Genomic DNA, 27,041 nt, shown 5'->3' with positions numbered 1-27,041 from the left:
TGGTGCTTAGATATTTTATTAAAATAGATGACTTTTTTCAAAGTAAGATAATCGATACTTAAATAAGTGTTGTGCAAATTTCTACTTTCATCTGAATTCCAATCCTATGGGGCTGGATAGAGACCTTTTGACTTCATCCTTTGACTATAATAACAGTGTGTTGATAATCTTAGACTCAAGCAATACATTGAACTCTGCAGATGGAAATTTGCACCTCCTACTCACACCATGCATGTGCATAATGATACTGGCCTTTATTCAGAGAAAATTACAGAAATGCTCCTACATTTATGGCAAAAGCTGTCTTAAAAGATATTGATTATATTATCAAGAGTATTTTTGTAAAAAGTTTAGCTTTTCATTATTTACATACATATAAACAGGTTATGTGTTTGGTAACCCACAGCGTACAATAGATGTCTAATATTGCAATGTCATGCTTGGTAGATTCGGGTATTTCTTTGTTCAGAACAATTGAAAGAGAAAGCTGAGTAAAGAGAGCATTGGGGAGAGGCATTAGATGCTTGTGAATCCTTTCATTTCGGTGTCTGTCCACTTCCTTTGGGTGCTTGCTGATCAAAGTAATTCATGTGCCTCTTGACCCAAGCGTATTTTGGATTGGCACACACTCTTTTTCCATTTTCAGCAACGAGTCTGCAATGCAAAATATGAAGGTAATTATTTTGAAAAAAATAGGTAAAGGTTATTTTTCATTCTGAAACCACAAGAAGAAAGTTAGAGACACAACATTTTACAGTTTGGGGAATCTAGTTAATTGAATATACACAGTATAAAAAATCATGTCCTTACCTAGCCAGTCCTATCAAACAGGAAAGGATTGGTAGGCATTTCTTGTTTCTATTTATATGCATTGTTTTTAGTACTAGGGTGTTGTACCGTGTTAGCCATTATGAATGTAGTGAAAAGTCAAGCAAAATTACACCTTTTATTGGCTAACTAAAAAGATTACAATATGCAAACTTTCGAGGCAACTCAGGCCCCTTCTTGCATTGTTTGTTAACCTCTATTTTTGTTATTTTTTAGTATTATTACTTTCCTGTATACATAGTATAGAGAAAGTATAGTAATCACGAAAAAATTCGACCTCAACATTTTGATGAATCTCCACATTTCATGTGCTCCTGAACACATTTTGACCATTTTTGCAATCATGTGTGTGTCTGTGTGTATGTAAAGAAACACGATAACTTGAAAATACTTTGAGCTAGAAAATAGAAATTTGCATATGGGTGTTATATCATAATGTTAGTTTTCTATCGATTTTTGGATAACTTACGTCAACTGGAAGTGGTACTTTACCTGAACACATTTAAAAATGTTTTCAAATAAACCGATGCATAGTTTAAATAAACAATTCATTGAACTTTTGTATAGTAGTTTTTCATGTGAAATTGCATCATAAGAAGAGAAAAATCATTTAAATTTTATATCGTTGTTAGTTAGGGTAAAAAACACATAGATATAGAATTTCACCTTAAACGGATAACTTGGAAATGATATCTTAACAGGTATCAGCACTGTTACATACAGTATGCATAAAAGAGATAAATAATTAAAATTTTGTATGATCCTTACTTATCGTTAGTTGACTGGAAGTGATATATTACTGACCACGAAATTTCATTTTGACTGGATTTACCGGAAGTAGTTCTTTGCCATATAAACTTGCATAATAAACAAAGATAAGTGATTGAAATTTTGTAAGAAACGTACAGATTTGAAGTTTCATTATAATCGGACAACCGTAAGTGGTATCTACTTTAGCTGAACAGGTATAAGGAAAGTGGAGTGGAGAACAATTCAGATAAATTTATGCTTTATTTGTGGTGCTTTACAAAAGAATGACAAATTAATTTGCATTCATCAATGGCCTTAACAAAATAACTAACTATAGTGAGCATACAGAAGTATACTTCCGACATTTGGTATGGTTCATTGTGACACAGCTGGTATAATAAAAGTTTATTGCCTCGTAGGAATGACGTTTTTAATTTCTGTCTGCCTTTTTCACCTAAAACTAGGGATTTTCTAGAATTTACCCTGTGACAGACTTCCAGGGACCTTGCCCCACCAGGATGCCGGGAGAAGGGAAGTGACGTGGCCACCACCAGGGGGCGCCCGGACAGCTCCACAGGGTTGGATTCCCCGTGGCCTCCATGCAATCCAGGGAGGCTGCCCTTTTGCGTTCCAGGGAAGATGTTGCCCTTCTCCTGGTCCTTCCCTTCTCCCGGCGTCCCAGTGGGGCAAGGTCCCTGGATGTCTGTCACAACCCCAACAATTTGATTGACTGACAAGATTTCAATATGAGTTGTTGAAGCAGACACACATACACACAAAGATATAATTGCAAAAATGGTCAAAATGTGTTCAGGAACACATGAAATGTGGAGATTTGTCACAATCTCCAGGCTGAATTTTTTCACAATTACTGTACTTTCTCTGTACTAGAGATGTACTCTTAGCCAAACGCTGTAATCCAGCAATGCAATGAAACTATTATATGAAGTAGTTGAGAGGGGAAAAAAAATAAGGTAGCATCTGTGGTCTTACATGAGGTTTTGCTCTTGCCAGTGCTCTTATTTAGGTTTTGTGTGCACCAATGAAGGCTTCCTCCCATCAGACCAAACACACTCCATCTGCCTGATGAAAATTGTAGTCCCCTCTTTGTCACTGCTGCAAGGTTGCAGATGAGATGAACATATGGGGCATAAAAAATGTTTTTATATATACTAAAACACCTTTCTTTCAGGCATTCTTGTTGCAAAGTGAATTTCACTTGAATCACTGGCTTGTCACTAGTAATGAACAAAAGTGGCTCAGGCCTGAATCTATGCTGTCGGATAAGCCTAAGAGCGTACTGTATATCTCAGCAGAGATCTCACAGATATTTTTGAGAAGCAAACTGTAGTTAAGCACTGAAAACTCCATGCAGGAACTGAAGACATTGTAAACTTTAATTCCTAGACTGTAAATTTTGTAAAGTCTATCATTTTTATTTAAATAATGTGTGCGTGTGTTTGTGTGTATTTACAATTTACCATATGTACTTGGGTGAAAAGCTTCATTTCAAATTATAATAAAAATAGAAAATGTGTTTCTTACATTACACCCAGGCTTGGGCAGTCATCTCGAAGGGTTACATAACCAACAAAAAAGTGCCTCGGAACTTGTTTTTGCTGGAAGTTGAAGCAACACTCATCTGGCTTATTTGCATTAAAATCTAAAATGTAAGCACATCAACAAAATGATCAAAGTTATTTTGAAGCAATGCATTCATATTTAGCAAATTACATTTTTATTAAGTACGTTGCATCTACTGCAATTGAACACCATCTGACAACAACAAATACTACTTGTTTTATAAATCCATCCCATACATAAGGAAAGAAATAAAAAATTCAGTGCAGTCTGCTATTAATGTTAAAGACACTCACAGGAAAAAGTTCATTACAAGAGAAAATCCTGCCAGTTAAAGACCACAATCCACTAAAATATTCAATTTGTCTGTATCAGGAAGCTTTAAAAAGACGGTATGAAGTCTGAGACAGTGGTATGAATTGTTTTTAATGTCTGTGGTACTTTATCCAGCTTCACTTAAGAGGATACTTTTACTTAAATGCTTGGACTTTACTTAGGAATAGCTTTTAAATGGAAAGTGATATTTAAAAAAAAATCATCTTCACTGCTTGAGAATTGAATGTCTGGCCCTAAATGAAAGTAAATTTTCCTTTAAATTTTGTGTCAATTACTTTGCTTTGCTGTTAAATGATTTGCATAACCTTTATTGCTTTATTCTTGCAGTCTGATAAAAGCACGCATTTTACCAGACAGAGAGAGAAGGAGCTGCTGTGCAGATGGCACCACAGCCACACAGCAAAGCAACTGATGTACCCTAATAAAGTCAAATACCATGAACAATTAGGAATAGAGTGCCATTCAGTAAATAAGGAGCCCAGCGTCACATATCGTAATTTATACACTTTGAAGTACTTTTATAAATAACACACTATTCTCAAACCTACTTATTTAAAATTGCTGAACCACTTTAACACCCATCTAATACAACAATATATCTTTATTTTATAGTCAAATACATTAAAAAGCTTTACACCTTTGTCTGAAAAGCACATTAAGGCATTTTCTTCATTCATTTCATCCCTAACCCAATGGTGGTCTGTGTGGGGCTTGAATGTTCTGCCTTTGTATGAGTGGAAATTATCCATAAAAAAGATTAGTGGAGCTTAGCTAGTGACCCTAAACTGACCTGGTGTGGGTTTGTCCTCAGATGTCCCACCCAGGATTGTCTTTTTAACTTTCACCCAGGGCTGCCAACATAGGTTGTAGGATGAAAAGTAAATAAACCAGAATTTGAAGATTAAAAACAATTAAAATGGAGAAGCTTTCATTAGCACTTCATTTGAGTAAATACACATTTTACATTTATCATCATATAGTAACCACATACAAATAAACGCACCACTGACTGTATAAGTAACCGCATCCTGAAGTGCTTTGAAAAACCAAACCCATGCTTGTTTTCTGATTAAAAGCAAATATTTAATAAACATTATTTTGGTCTGTCAGAATTGCAAACCTCCTTTATCCTTTAAAGGGTTGTGCAGAGATGATGCCAGTGCTGCCAGCATCAGAGGCACAGACAGCCTCTAGAGAGATGACAGTCCATCACCCTTCTAATTACATCCACTCTCACTCAGACTGAACCAAATTCAAGTCATTAATTTACTCAAACAAAAATGTTAAAGACAGTGCCCGGGCCAGGAATTGAACTCAAGTCATAGGAATCATCACACTGTTTCATCTTTAAGTTTCACTCATTGCCCTGCAGCTGCCTAGACTCTGAGCAGACCTCCAATGGACTCTTCTCATCTCATTTTCTAGCACGTAGGACTCATGCATGTTTGTGTTCAATATTCATCCAACATTCTTCATTTTTATAGAGAATTATAGAATTTAAACTGAATAGGCTTATTAATAATCATATGACTATTATTAGAAGCTTCACTTCTTTAGGTGCCTTCACTATGCAGTCAGAACACCAGTACACTTGTGAATAACCACAATGAAGAACTTGATGACAGAACACCTCCTAACATGCTGAGCACAGTGTTATAGTATACAGTACAGATCTTAAACAGACACTTACGTTGAGCTAACACTTCTGAGCATACTGTTCCAAGAATAAGAGCCACTGCAACCAAGAAGCAAGATTGCATCTTCATTTCTCTAGATTTGTAGACTGGCTGTCAAATCTTCACTAAGCTGCTCTAGACCCTAGCCACCTTTTAAAGGGTTTGACCAAGCTTTTTTTTTCTTTTTCTTTTCTTTTTTTTTGCATTATTTGCCATTACCGTGGCAGGCTGAATTAATGATTTAGTGGAAAAAAAAAACCTACAACATTAAGTGTTCTTCTGGTGATGTCTGTTGTTAAAAAAAGCACTTGGTGCTTGGGCAGGAAATTATTAGTTTTGTTAACCTCGTTGTCTATTGAAAACTGAATATAAAAAGCTTCATCTATTTTTTTAAATATGTGTGTTTGTTGTTCAACGCATTTTGTTCTAACAATACTCTAATGTATCACACTTTTATTTTTTGTGTTCTCTTCACCACTGACGTACATGTTAATAACCATCCATTTTCTCTCTCACTCATTCAATTCAGGGCTTTTCTTGTCACCATGAACTCATGATGGAAAATGGCCCTGGACATTTGAAACCTGCTCAGTCCAGTTCAGAGGTGACAGATAGCTGGAGGCTACGGATTGAACAGACAGGATTATGCAGGACACATTCATACAGACAACTGAAACCACTCACAATGTGCATGGGATGAAGACCTTAGTGCTTAGAAAAAAATTTAACACATATACAGGGAGAAAAAGATAACTCTTATTATTATTATTACTAGAATATGACTTGTATAGTACTTGTATGGTGCCTAAGAATTCTTCATCTAGAATTTTACAAATTGCATTTGCCCCTAAATACTAACAAGATGCACACACTGAGTGAGTAAAATGAATCACAAAATGTGCACAGATCAGTTTACTTGTACTCTGTTTTCAAAATGGGGGTATTTCCAATTACAGTACATTAAATTTAAAAATATATTGATATGAATAAAATATGGTGAACATCTTTAAATTGGCTTTCCAAATCTCCTCTTTGTTGGACTGTATTGCCAATAGATATCTTTACTTTAATCTTTCTAAACTGTTGCTGGGGGCCTTGCTTTGTTCTGGACGTGTTCTGTCTCTAGGTATGTCAGAGGACTGGGACTTTGTGAAGTGTGATAGCCTCATTTAGGGAGGCAAAATGGGGGGGGGGGGGGGGGGAGTGAGGAAGCTGTGGGGAAGAGAGAGAAAGAGAGCAAGCGATTTCGAATCTTATCCTTTTTACCCCACACTTGTAAGTACCAACACAATAATAGGCTTCATAGCTATAACTCCTGGAAAAATTGGATATTAAGGTTAAAGCTATCTTAATAGTAATAATAATGCATGTGCTACCTTAATTTAAGACTATAAAATGTCAATAAAAGTTTAGAAGCGATGTCTCTATGACCAAACAGTGAACTTTGTGAACTGGAATGTCAAAGGTCTCAATCATAAATTAAAGAAAAAGAAAATATTCTCTCACCTAACAAGTCTAAACTCCAAGATAGTATTTTTACAGGAGATTCACTTATTAAACCAGGATCAGTTTCAGTTGCAATGTGACTGGACTGGCCAAATATTCCACTCCAGTTATACAAAGAAAACTAGAGGTGTGGGGATCTTAATTCACAGAACAATTTCATTTGTAGTATCAGATATGGTATGTGATTCTGAAGAGAGATATGCAATCGTTATAGGTAACTGATTTAATTTTAAAGTTATTTTGATAAATATATACCCACCCAATGTGGATGATAGAGACTTCATCCAAAACATATTTGCATCCATTCCTAATGTGAACACAATTATAATGGCCAGAGACTTTAACTGTGACCTGGATAGGACTTCAGCCACAGGGGGATAACATAAAACACTGCAGAAACAACTACATGGTTTGTAATTGATCGTAACTTATCAGACCCAAGGAGATTTCAAAATCCAATTTTAAGAACATATTCCTTCTTCTCCCCAGTACATCATTGTCAGTCAAGAATTGATTTTTGCCCACGATCAAATCTTGCAAGGACATTATGGAGCTAAAATCAGTATGCCCCCACATACTCATCTCGCAGCTGGAGTCTTAATCCCATGTTATTAGCTGACAAGAACTTTAAAGAATTTGTATCCAAGCAAATTAATTGTTTTTAGCAACAAATTCATCCTCAGGATGCCTGCTGTCACCACTGCTGTTTGCAATCGCCATTGAGCCATTGGTTGCTCGTTTTTGAAATGCATGTGAGATTAAGAGAAGGACTTGAACTGAAAATATCACTGGATGTAGATGATATAATACTACATATATCAAATCCACAAAATTCTGTGCCGGCAGTCCTAACAGCGCTAGCGAATTTCAAAAGATATCTGGACTCAAAATTAATTTAAATAAAAGTGTGCTTTTCCCAGTGAACTCTCCAGCAAACAACATTAAATTGGACATCTTCCCTTTAAACATCACACATCAGTTTAAATGCTTAGGGGTAAACATCACATGTAAATGTAAAGCTCTTTTTCAACAAAAAATTGCTATCTGCATGGAAAAATGTTAAACAAGTCATGCGTAGATGGTCTACCCTCCATCTCACTTTAGCAAGGAGAATTAAGATGAAGATGAATATCCTTCCTAAGCTTCTTTTTCTATTTCAAAGCATCCCCATGTACATTGACAAATCATTTTTAAAGATATTAGATTTAACCATAACCTCATTTTTTTGGAATTCAAAACATCCACATATCCAAAGGGCGACTCTACAATGACCTAAAGCAGAAGCTGGCATGGCTCTACTGAACTTTCAGTTTTATTACTGGGTGGCAAATTTTCAAGCTATAAAAACCTGGACATTGACATAAATAGATGAACACACAGAAACTTAGTCCACAATAGAAATAAAATTGTGCAATATATCTTTATATTCCTTGCTTTGTACCCCAGTAAATATAAATTATTGTCAATATACTAACAACCCAATTGTCCTTCATTGACTTAGAATATGGAACCAATGTAGGAAGCACTTGAAGATAGAAAAGCTTTTATCTGTGGCACCTCTATACAATAACCATCTTTTTCCCCCCTCTCAAACTTACGCAGTTTGAAATGTTTGGAAAATGTACATGATTAATGTCTTTGCATCCTATGAACAATTACATTCCAAATTTAGCTTCCCATCAATACAATTTTTCCACTATTTCCAAATTAGAAACTTTGCTAAATGAAATCTGCCCAATGTTCCTCACCTCCCACCTATTTCTATTCCTGAAGGAATATTGATTAGACAGCATTTCTATAATATATAAAAACATTTTAAAGTCCCTTCCTTTCAAAGATCCCAGAGTACAGTGCACCAAATTAACATAATTCTGGGACAAAATCATTAACTGCCTATCAGACTCCAAATCCATTAACAGCTGTGTATGGTGGAATTAATGTGGTGAAGGACAAAAAAACTGGAATTGTCTTTATTTCACTGCTAGCATGTAGACTTATCTTGCCTAACCAGAAGAATCCTAGCCCACATCCTTTAGCTCAGTAGGAATCTGATTTTATATACTATTTGAAATTGGAAAAAATCTAATTCTCACTTAGAGGATCTGTTCAAAACTTTTTGAAAAACCTGACAGGATCTAATCAATAACATTTTTTAGGGAAAAGGATTCTCCTCCCTTTTTTCTACTCTTAAAGTTTTACTTTGACTATTGGCCTTCCTCTCTTTCTCTTGGGTCGGGCATTGAATTGAATTTAGTTTTGTTAAGTTTGACTTGTTTGTATGAAATGTTACTTGCCTTTAATAAATTCAATAAAAAAAATATCATCTGTGATTGTGAGAATAATTTCTTACTATGAACAATGTGCTTTATTTGTTCAATATCATGGTTTCTACAGTAATTGAAAAAGGCATTATTCCAAAATGATCTATATAGAAATAAACAACATCCCATAATATTATGTTCTTAAGCCCTCCATGCCCATATCATACAGAGTAAAGTCTAACCTGCCAGCATTAAGCACAAGGCAGGAACCAACACTGGAAGGGTCCCCAGTCCATCATAGGGCCCACTCACCCACACTGGGCCAGTTTAGAGTCACTGGTTAACCAAACTTGCACACTTTAGGGATTTGAGAGTTAAACTAGAGTACCAGGAGGAAAAGCCAGACTGAGAGCAAAGTTCAAACCCAAAATACTGGATCTGTGAGGCAGCTGTGTTTAACATTGTACAGTAATCCTTCCCTAAAGTAATTATGTTGATGTGCAAGTTACATTTCTTTTAGAACATTATGAATGATGAGTGAGTACACTGATCAGCCACATTAAAACTACCTACCTAATATCGTGTATGTCCCACTCATGCCATCAAAACAGCTCTAACATGTCAAGGCTTGGACTCCACAAGACTTCTGAATGTCTTCTGTGGTATCTGGCACCAAGACATTAACAGCCGATGCTTTAATTGTACGTTGAGAGGTAAGACCTCCATGGATCAGACATGTTGTTCCAGCACATCTCACAGATGCTGAGTTGGGTTGAGATGTGGCGAATTTGGAGATCAATTTAAAAGCTTTTCCATGTCATTTATAATGAAGTTGGCATAAAATATGCTACAGCATGTGCTCAAGTTCAAATGCCTGTCCACTAGAGATCATTGTCATGAAATAGTCATTGTCCATGTGAGTGCCGTATGGGCGCTGTTAAGGTATGTAATAACCCGTAAGGAAGAGAGGGAGCACTATCGCTAACGTTGACTTCTCCTTCTTTCCCTGAAGCACAGAGGAACTGCCCAGTGAGGGCATCTGACTCTGCCCCTTCTGGTACCCTGTCCATAAGATCCCTAGCTTCCCGGAAGGAGACATCATTTTTACAAGGGCAACCCACTGAATGGAACTCCTGATCAAACTGACCCCACGCTAAAAAGTTATCTTTTTCTGTTGTAAATTTCACCAAAAAAGACCAGAGCAACGACACCAAAATGGGCGATTCTTTTTTATTTTATTTATTCATTAAATGTGACAACCTGGTTGACACCTCAAATTTTCTTCTGCCAGTCTGTTGTTTCTGCATGCAGCAATAGTGTTTTGTTATTTCAGGTATACTGTAGTTATTTTAATATGTTTATTAAGTTGTACATATAATTTGCTAGTATATCACAAAAATGTAAACAAATACATTTTAAAACAAAATAGTAAATTATAAATAGAGTAGGGTTTGGAGAAAAAAAAACTCCACATAAAAGAATAATTGGGGTTAGCATCAGGTCATGAGCAAAGCCAGTGCACAGTGTGGAAAACGGGGCATTGGGAGTCAGTGTTCTTCAGGTGGCCTGCAGAGGAACAAAAGGAAAAAGGGTCAGGTGACAGTGTCAACCCCCTGGTCCAACTGAAAAATAGTTCTATTTTATATACGTATATCTCCCATGCATACGTGTGTTATAAAAGATAATTACAAAGTTACATAGCACAATAACTGAGGCCCACTGACGCAATAACTGAGGCCGGGTAACACAGTTAGTCTTCTATATTAGCTTTTACAGGTCTTGACGCTATGTTCATTTCATAAACTAAATGTGGAAGTTTTTAATGAATATATTATAGTATATATCTTACTTTTACAAATTCAATTAACAGGAATATCACTGATTTAAAAATCCTTCCTGAAATGGCACCAGATTCAGTGAGTTTTGGACTCCTCAATTTTTACTGTAACTAGGACAGGCTGAAGGGAAGTGGCATGTGCAGTGGAGTCTGAAAGAGAAACCACGCACCTTTACATACTAACTGATGTTAGGTCTAGGTTGAATGATAAATAAATGACATTAAAAGCCCATCACCCATAAACTTTGCTCCATCAAGTCTACTGAAACTTTAATAGCATCAAGGAGTCTTCTGTCTTTAGATCCTTGGAGCAGTCAATTTTTCAGATGATGCTACTGTATTTATTAATTAAAAGTAAATAAGGATATGACTTATTCTTAACAAGCAGTTATATGGACTTGTATAACTGGCTGAAAAAATCTTCATATTTGCTGTATCATTCGTTCTTACTAGTGAGAGGTGTTTTTTGGAAAATACCTGCTTGGGGGAAAAACTGATTAAACAGAGCTTAGTAGTTTTGAGAAACACTTAAACACTCTTAAATGTGTCCAACTTTGTGGCCCAGTAAAGTGACACTGTAAGGTTTTAGCAGACAAGCATTAGTGTTCAGAGAAGACACCTTTGCTCATTTTCACCTAGAACTTATCTTATTTTTTATTTGAAGAATATGTTGCGGTAAACATTTTACAATAGAAATATAATCAAACATCCTGAGATTCACCAGATAGTGGTAGTGGTTGTGAATTCATCTTCGAGCACTGAAATATAAGGTACTAGCAAAATACCCGCGCTTCGCAGCGGAGAAGTAGTGTGTTAAAGAGGTTATGAAAAAGTAAAGGAAACATTTTAAAAATAACGTAACATGATTGTCAATGTAATTGTGTTGTCAGAGAAAAAAATAAAATGTATGTATAAAATAAGTTTAATTGCCAAATTTATTTTTCCACAAATAAAGAGCACTTACAATAACATAGAAATCAATATAAACAACATTAACATCATTATCATTTGAGAATATGAAGTAATATATAAGAAGCACATTGCATATAAATATAAATTATTAAACATTAAAATGTTCTTCTATAAAACAGTACCGTGGCTATTAGTTTGTCTGTCCAGGATTTTAAATGAGCTGTAGCTCGCAAACCGTTTCACCTATTGACTTGAAATTTGGTACACAGATACTACGTCACGTCTACTATTCGCTTTCCCACACATATGAACACACATATATATATATATATATACACACATACATATACACACACATACACATATATACATATACAGTGGTGTGAAAAACTATTTGCCCCCTTCCTGATTTCTTATTCTTTTGCATGTTTGTCACACAAAATGTTTCTGATCATCAAACACATTTAACCATTAGTCAAATATAACACAAGTAAACACAAAATGCAGTTTGTAAATGGTGGTTTTTATTATTTGGGGAGAAAAAAAAATCCAAACCTACATGGCCCTGTGTGAAAAAGTAATTGCCCCCTGAACCTAATAACTGGTTGGGCCACCCTTAGCAGCAATAACTGCAATCAAGCGTTTGCGATAACTTGCAATGAGTCTTTTACAGAGCTCTGGAGGAATTTTGGCCCACTCATCTTTGCAAAATTGTTGTAATTCAGCTTTATTTGAGGGTTTTCTAGCATGAACCGCCTTTTTAAGGTCATGCCATAGCATCTCAATTGAATTCAGATCAGGACTTTGACTAGGCCACTCCAAAGTCTTCATTTTGTTTTTCTTCAGCCATTCAGAGGTGGATTTGCTGGTGTGTTTTGGGTCATTGTCCTGTTGCAGCACCCAAGATCGCTTCAGCTTGAGTTGACGAACAGATGGCCGGACATTCTCCTTCAGGATTTTTTGGTAGACAGTAGAATTCATGGTTCCATCTATCACAGCAAGCCTTCCAGGTCCTGAAGCAGCAAAACAACCCCAGACCATCACACTACCACCACCATATTTTACTGTTGGTATGATGTTCTTTTTCTGAAATGCTGTGTTCCTTTTACGCCAGATGTAACGGGACATTTGCCTTCCAAAAAGTTCAACTTTTGTCTCATCAGTCCACAAGGTATTTTCCCAAAAGTCTTGGCAATCATTGAGATGTTTCTTAGCAAAATTGAGACGAGCCCTAATGTTCTTTTTGCTTAACAGTGGTTTGCGTCTTGGAAATCTGCCATGCAGGCCGTTTTTGCCCAGTCTCTTTCTTATGGTGGAGTCCGTGAACACTGACCTTAATTGAGGCAAGTGAGGCCTGCAGTTCTTTAGACGTTGTCCTGGGGTCTTTTGTGACCTCTCGGATGAGTCGTCTCTGCGCTCTTGGGGTAATTTTGGTCGGCTGGCCACTCCTGGGAAGGTTCACCACTGTTCCATGTTTTTGCCATTTGTGGATAATGGCTCTCACTGTGGTTCGCTGGAGTCCCAAAGCTTTAGAAATGGCTTTATAACCTTTACCAGACTGATAGATCTCAATTACTTCTGTTCTCATTTGTTCCTGAATTTCTTAGGATCTTGGCATGATGTCTAGCTTTTGAGGTGCTTTTGGTCTACTTCTCTGTGTCAGGCAGCTCCTATTTAAGTGATTTCTTGATTGAAACAGGTGTGGCAGTAATCAGGCCTGGGGGTGGCTACGGAAACTGAACTCAGGTGTGATACACCACAGTTAGGTTATTTTTTAACAAGGGGGGCAATTACTTTTTCACACAGGGCCATGTAGGTTTGGATTTTTTTTCTCCCTAAATAATAAAAACCATCATTTAAAAACTGCATTTTGTGTTTACTTGTGTTATATTTGACTAACGGTTAAATGTGTTTGATGATCAGAAACATTTTGTGTGACAAACATGCAAAAGAATAAGAAATCAGGAAGGGGGCAAATAGTTTTTCACACCACTGTACATACATAGTGCGTTGCAACACGGGCTGTGATTGTTACATGGGAGGGAGACGACAAATCACAGCTTCCCGCTTTGTAATCGGGCTTGTGATTGCTGCTTTGACGGATGCCCAGATCCCACAGTATTTCCCCTTAGGAGAGGCGTTAGGCAAGTGTAATTGAATAGCGGTGGTGCAAGTTATTACTCTTTTTATCTTTATTTTATTTTATTGTAGAATCAACTCAGAGCTGCGCGCACCAGTGCGTGCGTGGCGGATGCGTACGGCTGACGTTTTCATTGTCTACCACCTTCACTAATCATTCTTGAGGCAGATTGAAGACTCAAGTGCCAGCTTAACTGAAAAATTAAAGAAAACATACTAAGTTTTAAAAGAAATCAGTTTTAACGGGAAAAGATGCCGACGAAAGAAGAGAAGCAGCGGGACGCTAGGGTGAACAGCTGCTCATTAAGCAGCAAGCGCATCAACCTCTGAGCAAACGAATGGTAAACGTACAGAGAAAGAGGATAAATACTATGAATGGTCATGTCAAGTGTATTCACTCCACGTTATCGTGCAGTGCACTGTTACTGGTATTTTGATAAAAGAATCTGAATAACATATAAGAATCGTATAAATTATTAAACAGTAAAACATTAACATTTAAGAAGTAAAGATACATTGAGTACTACTGTAGTGCTTTCGGGTATAGTACATTTTTTGTTTGCCCATTACATGCATAAATGTATAAATTTTTTGGTGTACCTACCCAAGAACACGCGACATGACCCGGCAGTTAAAAATTTATCGCTCCAGCAATTTTAACTCTGTTACAAAGTCATCTAATATGGTATTGCAAACGGCAGCGGGAGCGTTTCTATAAACTCAATTTAAAGTTACTGTTTACACCGTGCTTTGAAGATGCATAGTATGCGACACGTGTTTCGCCGTAATTGTGGGCTCATCAGGAGTACACAGTCACGGCACTCCCTTACGGGAATCGATCCTCGGACGTAGAGGCGAAGCCCCTAACGTTGTGCTACGGCGTGTGGTTCGTTCATTTGACAGCATGTAGATCGGGGTAATTACATTGCAGGCATTCGTAGTCTGATTCACAATCTGATTGTATGGGTGGTTACCTACCAGGTAACGCTTGTGGTTGGTGAGCAAGTCGGCTAACTTCTGCCACGGTGCCCTCTTTCAGTTGCAAGAAGCAGATCATACAATGGTTGAAATAGTTTAATATATATAGCAAAATCACCGCGCTTCGCAGGGGCAAATATGGTATTGCAAACGGCAGCGTTTCTATAAACTTAAACTTACGGTTTATACCGTGCCTTGTTTCATATTCTTTTCCTACCTTATCAATTGTGTAATGTGTTTTTTGAACAGGTTTCATTAATGGAAGTGATCACTCCTGCTGCGTTCAGTCACTTCACGTGAGCCACTCTCTTGTGTGATGTTGCGATGTCCACGGGTTTATTTAATGTTAGCTAAGACCCGGCAGTTAAAAGTTTCTCGCTACAGCAATTTTAACTCTGTTACAAAGTGATGCAAACTGTCGTTTATACCTCGTGTCTTCTCATTAAACTTGTATCTCGCGAATATGGCATTGCAAACGGCAGCGGGAGCGTTTCTATAAAGTTAAGGTTACGGTTTACACCGTGCTTTTTTATACCTCGTGTCTTCTCATTAAACTTGTATCTCGCGAATATGGTATTGCAAACGGCAGCGGGAGCGTTTCTATAAAGTTAATTTAGACTTACGGTTTACACCGTGCTTTTTTATACCTCGTGTCTTATGAAGATGCTTGTATGCGTCACTCACTCGCTTCTTATTGTTTCGCTGCCTTGTCAACTGTGTAACGAATGTTTTCTTCTGCGCTCTTTGGGGCTCCTCCTTCTTTTCTACGTACTGAGTTCACAGTCAGTTCACGTGATTACGTGGGAGGCGTGATGACGCGACACGCAACTCAGTCTCCTACGGCCATCTTGCTGCCTACCATTACAGTATATGGACAAAAAAGAGGTTCCAGTTATGACCATTACGCGTATAATTTTGAAATGAAAACTGCCTAACTTTTGTAAGTAAGCTGTAAGGAATGAGCCTGCCAAATTTCAGCCTTCCACCTACACGGGAAGTTGGAGAATTAGTGATGAGTCAGTCAGTCAGTCAGTCAGTCAGTGAGTCAGTCAGTCAGTCAGTGAGGGCTTTGCCTTTTATTATTATAGATAAGGAGGAGAATATAAATTAAAGTCTAATGAATATATGAATATAATACTTATAATAATTAAATTATTAATGTGAATAAGTGTTATGTCTTGGTAGAGTAATATATTACTCTACTTTCCCCTTTTGTATTATTAATATGTAGCCTTTGTCAGAATGCCTCAAATCTCACAGACTTACCACTGCTTATAAGATATTGTACCATATAACTTCTCCTCACCTTCCCTTCTGCATTGATAACCTCAAGCAATTAGGCGTAGTAAAAGACAAGCAGGAGTTAAGTTACAATTTAAATAATGTATTATTTATAATAGATAGATAGATAGATAGATAGATAGATAGATAGATAGATAGATAGATAGATAGATACTTTATTAATCCCAATAATATTCATAAATAATAACAATATGCAAAGTACATTTGAATATTGGCAACCATACAACCTGATAAATGGTGATGTGTAGTTTCAGGCAGCACACAGACTTGTTAGTTACTTAAAATATCTCTAGTTAAGTCTTCATTTTTGGTCAGCTTTCTTCACAACAGGCCGCATGCCTGTCTCAATATGGCTGCTGAGCTATGCTCTTCTTTGTGTTGTCCTTTTCATTTCATGGTGTGGGATCGTCATTCATCAGTTTGGTAAGAGAGAGAGGGTGAGGTAAAGCAAGTGAATTTATAGGCTTTCTGTCCAACCCCTAGAGCCAATAGGGCGTCATCGTACTTAACTGCTTCTGATACAAGCCAGTTCCAAACAGCCATACTTCAGACCAATGGGGCAGCGAACATCATCATACCTGCCCCCCAAAACCATATGTTAAGGTAAAGTTTGGCAGTTAGGCAGCCTGGCTTTGTGTGGGGGTTGACTGAGAGACTTCAGCAGAGAAATATTAGCCAAACTTGTTTGAGGCACTTCCCTCAACCCTGTCGTAAAATTACAAAGAGACTCATTCCTAAAAGGGGGGAAGGGGTTCTTAAACCATCAAACCATTGCTGTTATTAAGTATATTGTAACACTTATATTACATTGCTTTGTCTAAGTTACAAATAAAGACATACAAAATATTTATCAACTTGTATGCAAAATTTCACATCACAACAATAAGCAATTGTTAAAAAACAAGCACATTATAATTGAAACTGAAATGTGTTATCTGTACATTGAAATATGCACCACGCTTCATCCACATTGCTATCTAGGAGACAAGTTACATCTCCCTGATTAATGTTTATTAGCTCAGCAACAGAAAAGATTCACACTGTTACTAATATCTAATAAATAAATCATTTTGTCCCTAGAATGCTGGTGACTTCAACCAGGTGAAGAGTGGAACAAACAAGCCTCTATTAACATGTTCCACTCATGGCCACAACAAGCTGGACCATCTCTATTTAAATGTGAATGCCTTTAAATGTAAACCTGTGTCACAACTGGGCAGGTCTGACCACAACTTTCTGCCAGCTACAAGCCTGTGAATAACAGCAATAGTTCTCTTATTATCTAAGCCAGCTGATCTTATGTGTATTTAGGTTAGAGTGCCAGCTGGGTGGAACTGATCTCCCGACCAAGTTGGTGGGATTCCTGTGTGTGCAAAACCCTTGTGAAATGGACGGATAAGAGAAGACTAGTTATCAGAACTGCATTCTCCCTAAATTTGGCAGGTGGCAGCATCCTGGGGCTAGAGCACCCATGTGCATACCAGTAGGGTAATCTGGGTATCATGGTTCTAGAGTACAACCCTGCTGGATGCCATGGATACTGCCAGGGGACGCTGCTTGTAGTAAGCATCCCTATTCGGACTGGGGTTTGCCTATCCATGAGGCACTAACTCGGTGGGTTTCTACCCTCTCAAACCTACGCAGCATTTAATCTTAGGAAAATGTCTGGGGTTAAAACACCTAGCGAACTATATATAGATAATGGTGTTGCATCTTATAAACAATGACACTTCAAATTTAACTCCCAGCAGCACAATATTTCCATTACTTTTAAATCAGAAATTTTGATAAAATATCCTACCCACCCATTTCTATTCCAGAAGAAATACTGATTAGTCTTGAAGACTCAGACAACATCTCAATAATATATAAAAACATACTAACGTCTCTTCCTTCAAAGATCCAAGGGTACGGTGGGGAAAGCATTTTTCACTTATTATCTCTGGAAAGCAGTGGAAGGCAGTCATGTATAGAATACACTCGAGCTCCATATGCACAAAGCATACAATTATTCACCGTAGAATCTTTTATCAATCACGTTGTCCAAAATGTATCCAGGGCAAGAGCCAACCTGTGAACGTTGCAATCGAGCTCCTGCCTCACTAGGTCATGTGTTTTGGAATTGCACTGAATTAACATCATTTTGGACAAAAATCTTTCCATGCTTATCAGACAACTTTGGTATCACAATCACTCCTAACACATTAACAGCTGTTTCTGGTGTACTCCCAGATGGGCTTATAGTAATATCATTGCCTGCACCACACGACTCACACACAGAACAATCCTAGCCCACCTGTTATAAGTCACCGGGTAACTGGTGTTAATATTCTACTTGAAATTGAAAAATGGTTAAATTCTTGCTTAGACGATACGGAAAGACCTAATTTATTTGGGAAAAAGAATAATTTCCCTACTTTGTTTTTGTTGGTTTTTTATTTCTATTTTTGCACATACGGTTGGCTCGACCTCTCTTTCACTTGGGTGGGGGTTGAATTCAGTTTTGTTGCTTTCCTTTTTTTTTACTTTCTACATTTTCTTTTCATTTTTGTTTTTTATGAAGCCATTTGTTGTATACAATATGTTCAAGTTGATTGTATGCATGGAATTTATTTTTCTTCAAAAAGAATTTTCTTTACTATATAAGGTATCCTAAAAATCTTATGTGCCTTTTCAGATTTAATTAAGTCACTCAGTGTGTCTGTTAGACAAAAGACTAGACTTAACCTGGTATGAAGGCTATTTCTCTTAAAGTTGAGACATTTGCATTTGTTCCCATTCCTCATAAATCGCAAAGAAGATTATCTCAATTCTTTCAGATTGGAAAGTTTAACCTGTAACTGTAAATTCCAAAATAGGTCGAACAAGATCTGAGATTGAGAGAGTGCTACCCTGGTCAACAAATCTTCTGCGAATGAAGCTCCTCTATAATGAAGTTCGGGTAGGGGTGGTTGCTGGAGGAGTGTGGTTGGGTATGGTTTCTGTTGTAAATGATCTGATTCATTTTAATTAATTTATTATACTGGAAATATTTTATAGATAGATAGATAGATAGATAGATAGATAGATAGATAGATAGATAGATAGATAGATAGATAAAACTTTGTTTGTCTCATTTGTCCCCAGGGGAAATTTGGCTTTCTACACAAGCTCTTTAAATAAATATATATTTAGATCGGTACATAATTAAATAAAAAAATAATTATATACACACACACACACACACACTTTGGTCTGAGCACACATCAGACTATATGACTATAAAGCAAGAAAATGAAAAAGAATGAAAAGTTCTGCCTTGGCTGTCATGGTCCCAGTGAGGCATTACGCAGACATATTATTAGTTGCTATCTAATATTGTAGACAGAGGAAATTTTCAATATTCATTTTGAAATGTAGGTGGCCATTATCACCCGAAAAAACTGTTAGAGTGCTTTCCAGGAGTAACCTTCACATGTTATTACTATAATAAGTACAGTAATCAAACAGGTACACATTCATTTTCTCCAGACACTTTAGTTTCTTCTCACATCCCAAAGAGGTACTATGTTAGGCTTAGACGAACTAGTGATCCGAAACTTATGTGTTGAAAGTGACTATATGGATGATTCCCTCCATGATTATGCCCTGTCCTGTCTTTATCCAGATTCATTTATTATTTATGGCATCTCTAAAATCGAAAAAGCAGGTTCATGAAGTAGATGGGTGTATAGTTGTGCATGTCAGGCCTTTTTAGACCACAGAGATGTACATACAGGACATGAAGATACCAGACATTTAAGCCAAGAAGTTTATTTATTAGTTCTTGAAAGGTATGCTGTGGTACAGTACATACATAGAAGAAGAAAATCAAAGATTACTGGTACCCAACTTCTCCATCTTTTTATTGATACATTTTATTTCTTTCATGTATATTTGACCTGAAACACAAACTCAGGTTATATAAAGTATATTATATAAAGTTATTCCTGTTCCATTGCCTTAAGAGGATAATACATACTCCAGGTATAATTTTCAGTGCTTGGTCAACAAAGGGAACTCTCTCTTCAATAGTTTTAGAAATGCAAGTTAATTTTCATGGAGGCTTCCCGCCTTTCCTCATTCTACTTTACAGAAATTTCTTCCGCAGGTGGTTTGACACTGAAAGTCCAGATTCTCACCTCCACCAGGGTATGAGGGCATTGGCTATTTTATAATACTTAAATATATTCAGTCAATAAATAGTTTTATCAAAAAGAGGAAACACTGTTGCAACATAATACAGAGAAAGAGACAGAGAGGGGGGCACACTCACACTTGTCATAGACACATTCAGATGTTTCCTCAGTGTTGGCTTATGATCACAAAAAATACTAAAAAGTGGCAATTCTGTGTTTGTATGTTTACAGTGCATATAATGCAAACATGTACAGTAAGATCACAATATAAAGAAGTGAGAAAAACATTTAATTTAAAATTGACATTTAGACATATTATTAAAGTGAATGATTTTTTCCAAGTAAGATAATCTATACTTATTATGTGTTGTGCGAATTTCCACTTTTGTCTGAATCCCAATCCTATGGGGCTGGATAGAAACCTTTTGACTTTATCCTTTGACTATAATAACAGTGTGTTGATAATCTTAGACTCAAGCAACACATTGAACTCTGCAGATGGAAATTTGTTTCCAAACTGAACTTATACTCCAAGAAAATTCCAGAAATATTCTCTCTCATACAGCAAAGACCTCCATGTCTGTGTGGTTTTCCTCCGAGTGCTCCGGTTTCCTCCCACAGTCCAAAGACATGCAGGCTAGGTGCATTGGCATTTCTAAATTGTCCCTAGTGTGTGCTTGGTGTGTGGCTGTGTGTGTGCCCTGCAGTGGGCTGGCGCCCTGCCCGGGATTTGTTCCTGCCTTGCTCCCTGTGTTGGCTGGGACTGGCTCCAGCAGACCCCCGTGACCCTGTAGTTAGGATATAGAGGGTTGGATAATGGATGGATGGATACAGCAAAGACTGTCTTAAGAGATATTGATTTTATTATCAAAACAATTTTTTATAAACATTACTAGTAAGTTCATGGAAGCATGCTTTTAAATAAGAGGCGCAAAACCCACATTTTTCCTGTGGTTGGTTACCCAGATTGACCAGTAGATTCTAATATTACGATGCCATGCTTGTTAGATTCTTATATTCCCTTATTTTGAACAATTTAAAGAAAAAAGCTGAGTAAAGGGAGCATTGCGGAGCTGCATATGAATCTTTTAATTTAGGTGTCTTTTCTTTATTTAGTCAGTGCTTTCTGATCAAAGTATTTCATGTGCTTCTTGACCCAAGCGTCGTCTGGATTGGCACACACTTTTCTTTTACTTGCAGCAATGAGTCTGTAAAATACAGAATGTGAGGTTAATCATTTTTAAAAAATGGATAAAAGCTAGTTTCATGCTGAAATCACAAGAAGAAAATTAGTTGCAACATTTTACCATTTGCTGACTCCAGTTAATCCAGTGTATTGAGAGAAAATCATCATCTCACCCATCAAAGAGAAAAGGTTGGCATGTGTTTACTGTTTTGCACTTACAGGTATTGTTTGTTAACCTTCCTTTTTTGGTATTATTTTATTCCGAAACATTCTGTTTCCTCACACAACCTCATGCATTGTTTGTTTGGTATTTTATTTTATTCTTAATACTTGACTGTCTAACCTTTGTTGCACATTCTGAAGTTCTCGTCTGCTGTGTCACTTCCATTGTCTGTTATAAAACTTAATTTCTTAACTACAACTACTCCTTAATTCCAAAAAAAAAAATTTTGAATAGTGTGGACAACTGTAATAAAAAACAAAAAACAATTGATTTATTAATTCTGTAGATTAGCCTGTAAAGGAGTGATCTGTAAATTCTATAGTTTAGCCTATAATTTCATGAAAATATCACATTCATTTACCTGACTTAACCTAAATTAACCATTTTATATTATGTCCATATTTTATAATGTCCACACGGATAAGAAAAAATAAACCTCTTTCATCACTCTGATGTAGTTTTTAAACTGAGCGGCATGTTCTCTAAAATATACATTGTGAAATGTAATGGAGAATCAGTGTGTGTTGTCATTTTTTTACACCAGACATTGACACCACCTCTTTAGTCGACCATCCTCAGGTTGAATCTTGTGCCTGAGTGTTGTCCATGTGGAGTGTGTGTGTGTGTGTGTTTGTGTGTGTTGTCCCCATGACAAATGTGTTTGTGTAATTCATGACTGTAACTTGACCTTCTGTGAGTGTGACTGCTTATGTGCACAGCGCTGCCCTGCAATGAATCGGTGACCCATCGAGCGTTTCTCCCTGTCAGGCTCTTGAGGCTCAGCACCAACAACCCTGAACTGGATCAGGAGGGTTCATTAAAATATATCATCTTGAATTTCAAGAAAGTTTTTTGGCTGATTGTGCTAACACACATTTTTTATTCCATACATTTTAAGTAAAATATGAGGAAAGTCTATAACCTTTCCTCCCTGCGTGGAGTTTGCATGTTCTCCCCGTGTCTGCGTGGGTTTCCTCCGGGCGCTCCAGTTTTCTCCCACAGTCCAAAGACATGCAGGTTAGGTGGATTGGCGATTCTAAATTGGCCCCTAGTGTGTGCTTGGTCTGTGTGTGGGTGTGTTTGTGTGTGTCCTGCAGTGGGTTGGCACCCTGCCCAGGATTGGTTCCTGCCTTGTGCCCTGTGTTGGCTGGGATTGGCTCCAGCAGACCCCCGTGACCCTGTATTAGGATATAGCGGGATGGAAAATGGATGGATGGAAGTCTATAACCTTGCAATAAGAGATATTGGTGTCTGGTTTTGTAAAATTTGCATTTAACAAAATATTACGTTTGAGTCAGCCAATGCACATACTTTGGTGGCAAATGTGCATTTGAGCAAAACTCAGATACAGTCCAAATTATTTTTTAATGATAGTACATTAATACAGTAAACATCAGTATCCTGCTCTATTCTTCTTGTCTAACAGCCACACTTAATAAACCAATCTAAGAGAGCACTGTATATCTAAATACAAATTTCAGAGGTGTTTTCAAGATGAAAGCTACTCTTAAACAATAAACGCCATACAAAGAAAATAAACATTGTTTTGTAAACTATTTTTTTAATCTCTAATCTCGTAAGCTTAAATGTTAGGAAAAGTGTCTCTTGGGATGAAAGGAATAAATAAAAATTGAGAGTAACATGAAATGAAAGTTTGTAGTAAATGTGGATTAGTTTAATGTAAAAGCAACAAGAACGCTGATTCATCAGATGATCAGCACTTTTAAAAAGGGTGGACGTGGCAGTCTGTATTCTGTCTAGGTGTCTTAGAATGTATTGCTTTGGGCTCCACATGTTTTAAACAGCAGCAAGCGTCACTAAAGAGCCATTCTTTGTTATTGCTAGAGAGTAACGTGCAACTGCTCAAGAGCACTCAGGATTGCCAAAATGCAGTCCTCTTGTTGCGTAGACAAATTATACACAATGAATTCTAATTGCGTAAATATGCACATTTTTTTCATAACAGAGTTTGCTCAACAGACTGTAAAATTTGCAATGACCGTCATTAGCATGTCAATAATCTGTGTATTTGTGCATTTCAATACATTCAGCTTCATTTCAGATTTGAATTGAAATAGAATTGTTTTATCTTCTTACATCACACCCAGGTTTGGACAGTCATCTTGAGTTTCTTTATAACCAACCAACAAGTGCCTCGGTATTGGAGTTTTCTGAAACTTGAAGCAGCAGACTTCTGGCTTTTGTGCATTATTAACTGAAATATGAAAACAAGAAGAAGATGAGAAACGTTCATTTGAAAGAAACCCTAGAATTATTTTAATTGTTACACTGCATCTACTGCTATTGCGCACCATCTGGCACAACAAACACTACTTGTCTTCTAAGCTGAGGGCACCTTGCCAGAGAAGATCCTGCCAGTTAAAGTCCAAGACTGGAAAATGTAAAATGTAATATTCCATTTGGTTTTATCTGAAAACTTTAAAAGTCGGTAAGAAATTTCATTGTTTAGCAGGTATTGTTTTTAATGTGGTGGTTTAGTTGAAATGTACAATGCTGTACTTAAGAAGAGTAATTTTTACATGAACAGAATGATATTCTGAAAAAATATTCTGCACTGCTTCACAGTGGAATGGCTGACCCTAATGATTGCATGTTTTCTTTTAAGTGATTCTTTATTGCTTTGATCTTGCAGTCTGTAAAAAGCACATTTTATCTAACAGAGAGAGACGACACCACAGTCACAAAGCAAAGCAGCTGATGTTCCCTAATAAACTCAAATGGCATGAACAATTCTGAGTGCCATTCAGTAAATTAGGAGCCCAGTGTAGCACATCTTAATTTATAAATTTAGTAGTGTATATTTTCATAACATAAAATTGTCACCCCCACCTAATCAAACTCGAGGCTACATTAGGGCCCAGAGTCTCCGTTGGTAATGCTGGGCTCAAAGAAGCAACTAACCCTGGACGGGTCACCTGCCCTTCACGGGGTCCATTCGTGAAAACTATTCACTACTCACACGTGATCAATTCAGAGTTGCCAACTAACGCAATCTGCACATCTTTGGGAGGAAAACTGAGACAAACACAGCATAGACACTGAACAGGACAACCTGTATTTGAAGATAAACAAATGTGAAAAGATAAAGGCTATACAGGGCTTTGTTCACTTGCTTTGTGTAAATACATTTTTATATTTATGAATCTATGCTTGTTTTAGTGAGCAGCTTCTTTAATAAAGGATTGGGCAGTCTTTATTCACTGCTGCTTGCTTAAGCAATGGTAGTATGAAGTGCTTTGAAAAACCAAACCCATGCATGTTTTCTGATTAAAAGCAAATATTTCATAATCATTATTTTGGTGTGGCAGAATTTTAAACCTCTTTTTTTGCTTTAATGGGTTGTGGAGAGCCAGAGCCAGTGCTGCCAGCATCATTGGCAGATACAACCTTTGGAGAAATGCCACCCCGTCTACTTAAATCCACACTCACTTAGACTGCACCAAATTCTAATCACCAGGAATCGAATCCAGGCCCTAGGAATCGTCACACTGTTTCTATTTCATTAAGAGTTTATTTTCATCTCTAACTTTCACTTGCTGCCCTGCAGCTGCCTAGACCCTGAGCAGACCTCTAATGGGCTCCCCTCATTTTCTGGCACATCGGACTTATATTTGTTTATGTACAATATTCATCAAAGATTCTTCATTTTTATAAAGAATTATAGACTACACTGAATAGGCATGTCAATAATCTTCTGATTATTATTAGAAGCTTCACTTCTTTAGGTGCCTTCACTATGCGATCAGAACTCCAGTACACTTGTGAATAACCCGACTGCATTACAATGAAGACCCCGATGGCAGAACACCTCCTGACACGCTGAGCGCAGCTTTATAATATACAGTACAGATCATAAATAGACACTTACGTTGACATAACACTTCTGAGCATAAGGTTCCAAGAATAAGAGCCACGGCAACCAAGAAGCAAGATTGCACCCTCATTTCTGTAGATTTGTAGACTGGCTGCTGTTGATTATTACCCAGTTTTCACTAAGCTGCTTTGGACTCTGACCACCTTTTAAAGGGTCTGACAAAGGGGTTTTTTTGGTTCTTTGCTAACACCATAGAAGGTTGAGGTAATGGTTTAATGGAAAAAATGTACTGTATATACAAAACAAGTGTTCTTCTGATGTTGAGTTTGACTAAAAAAAGCACTTGGTGCTTTAGCAGGAAGTTGAGTAATCAATTTTGTTAACCTCACTGTCTATTGCAAAGTGAATATAAAAAAAATCATCACTATAAATAATTTTTAGCTCTTTAAATGTGTGTGTTTCTTACTCAATACTCTAACGTATCACACTCCTTTACTTTGTGTGATCTCTTTACAAACTGACATCCGTCCGTTTTCTAACCCGCTCAATTCAGGGTTTTTCCTGGCATCACTAAACTCATGTTGGGAAATGGCCTTTGGCATCTGAAACCTGCTCAGTCCAGTTCAGAGATCATAGATGGTCAGAGCCTACAAATTGGACAATAGACAGGATCCATTGCAGGACACATTCACACAGACAACTAAAACTTCTCACAATAAGCTAATTTAGAGCCTAAACACACACATACTGTATTTGGGATGAAAACCAGTGAGCTCAGAGACAAAAAGGGAGACAAAGGTGACTGTTATTATTAGAATACTGCTTACAAAATTATAAGATGTTCAACACCAAAGAATAATAACATAATAATAATAATAATAATTCATTACATTTATATAGCGCTTTTCTCAGTACTCAAATAAATGAATAGAAATTTTGTTCAGGCATGCAACAATGGCCCATATAATATTTATAATTTAAGTCACACTCTTGTGGTCTGAGGGCAGCACAATGGTGTAGCAGTAACATTGCTGCCTTACAAAAAGGTGACTGGGGTTTGCATACCTGTAAGTAGTTTGTATGTTCTCCCGTGTCCACAGGGGTTTCCTGTGAGTGTTCCAGTTTCCTGTTACAGTGCAAAAAAATACAGGTCAGGTTAATTGGCATTGGTAAATCGTCACTGGTGTGTGTTTTCCAAGCAACGAACGGATGCCCTGTCCAGGTGTTGTCCTTGCTTTGTGCCCGGTTTGTTTTTATTTGAAAAGAAAACAACATTCCAAAATGAGCCATACAACAATAAACAAAATTCTAATGTTCACATTACATTCTCTTCGGTGGGCTGGTGCCCTGCCCGTGGGTTTGTTTCCTGCCTTGTGCCCTGTGTTGGCTGGGATTGGCTCCAGCAGACCTCCGTAACCCTGTAGGTAGGATATAGCGGGTTGGATAATGGATGGATGGACATTACATTCTCAAACCCTTCTTGCCCAGTTCAAGATCATTGGGAAGCAGTACCTAATCTGGGAATACTGTCCAG

General features: G+C 37.2%; 1 protein-coding gene across 2 annotated transcripts; it reads right to left on the bottom strand.

The window, feature by feature from the left end:
- Window positions 1-25,734, bottom strand: LOC114651850 (C-C motif chemokine 4 homolog). 2 transcript variants are annotated; one of them, XM_051928225.1, is made up of 3 exons: window positions 25,562-25,734; window positions 23,770-23,887; window positions 1-654 (listed from the first exon to the last, which is right to left on the bottom strand). In XM_051928225.1, exons 1-3 carry the CDS (start codon window positions 25,635-25,637, stop codon window positions 537-539), a joined length of 312 nt encoding a protein of 103 aa, XP_051784185.1. In that variant the 5' UTR covers window positions 25,638-25,734; the 3' UTR covers window positions 1-536. The 2 variants fall into 2 exon arrangements, with proteins under 2 accessions (XP_051784185.1, XP_028657709.1); XM_028801876.2 differs by lacking the exons at window positions 23,770-23,887; window positions 25,562-25,734 and adding exons at window positions 3,124-3,241; window positions 5,186-5,390.
- Window positions 25,735-27,041: the final 1,307 nt, after the last annotated feature.

Source organism: Erpetoichthys calabaricus, chromosome 5 (genome assembly GCF_900747795.2).
Source record: "Erpetoichthys calabaricus chromosome 5, fErpCal1.3, whole genome shotgun sequence".
In the NCBI taxonomy this organism is placed as follows: Eukaryota; Metazoa; Chordata; class Cladistia; order Polypteriformes; family Polypteridae; genus Erpetoichthys; species Erpetoichthys calabaricus.
This window is presented reverse-complemented; position numbering and strand designations above follow the sequence as displayed.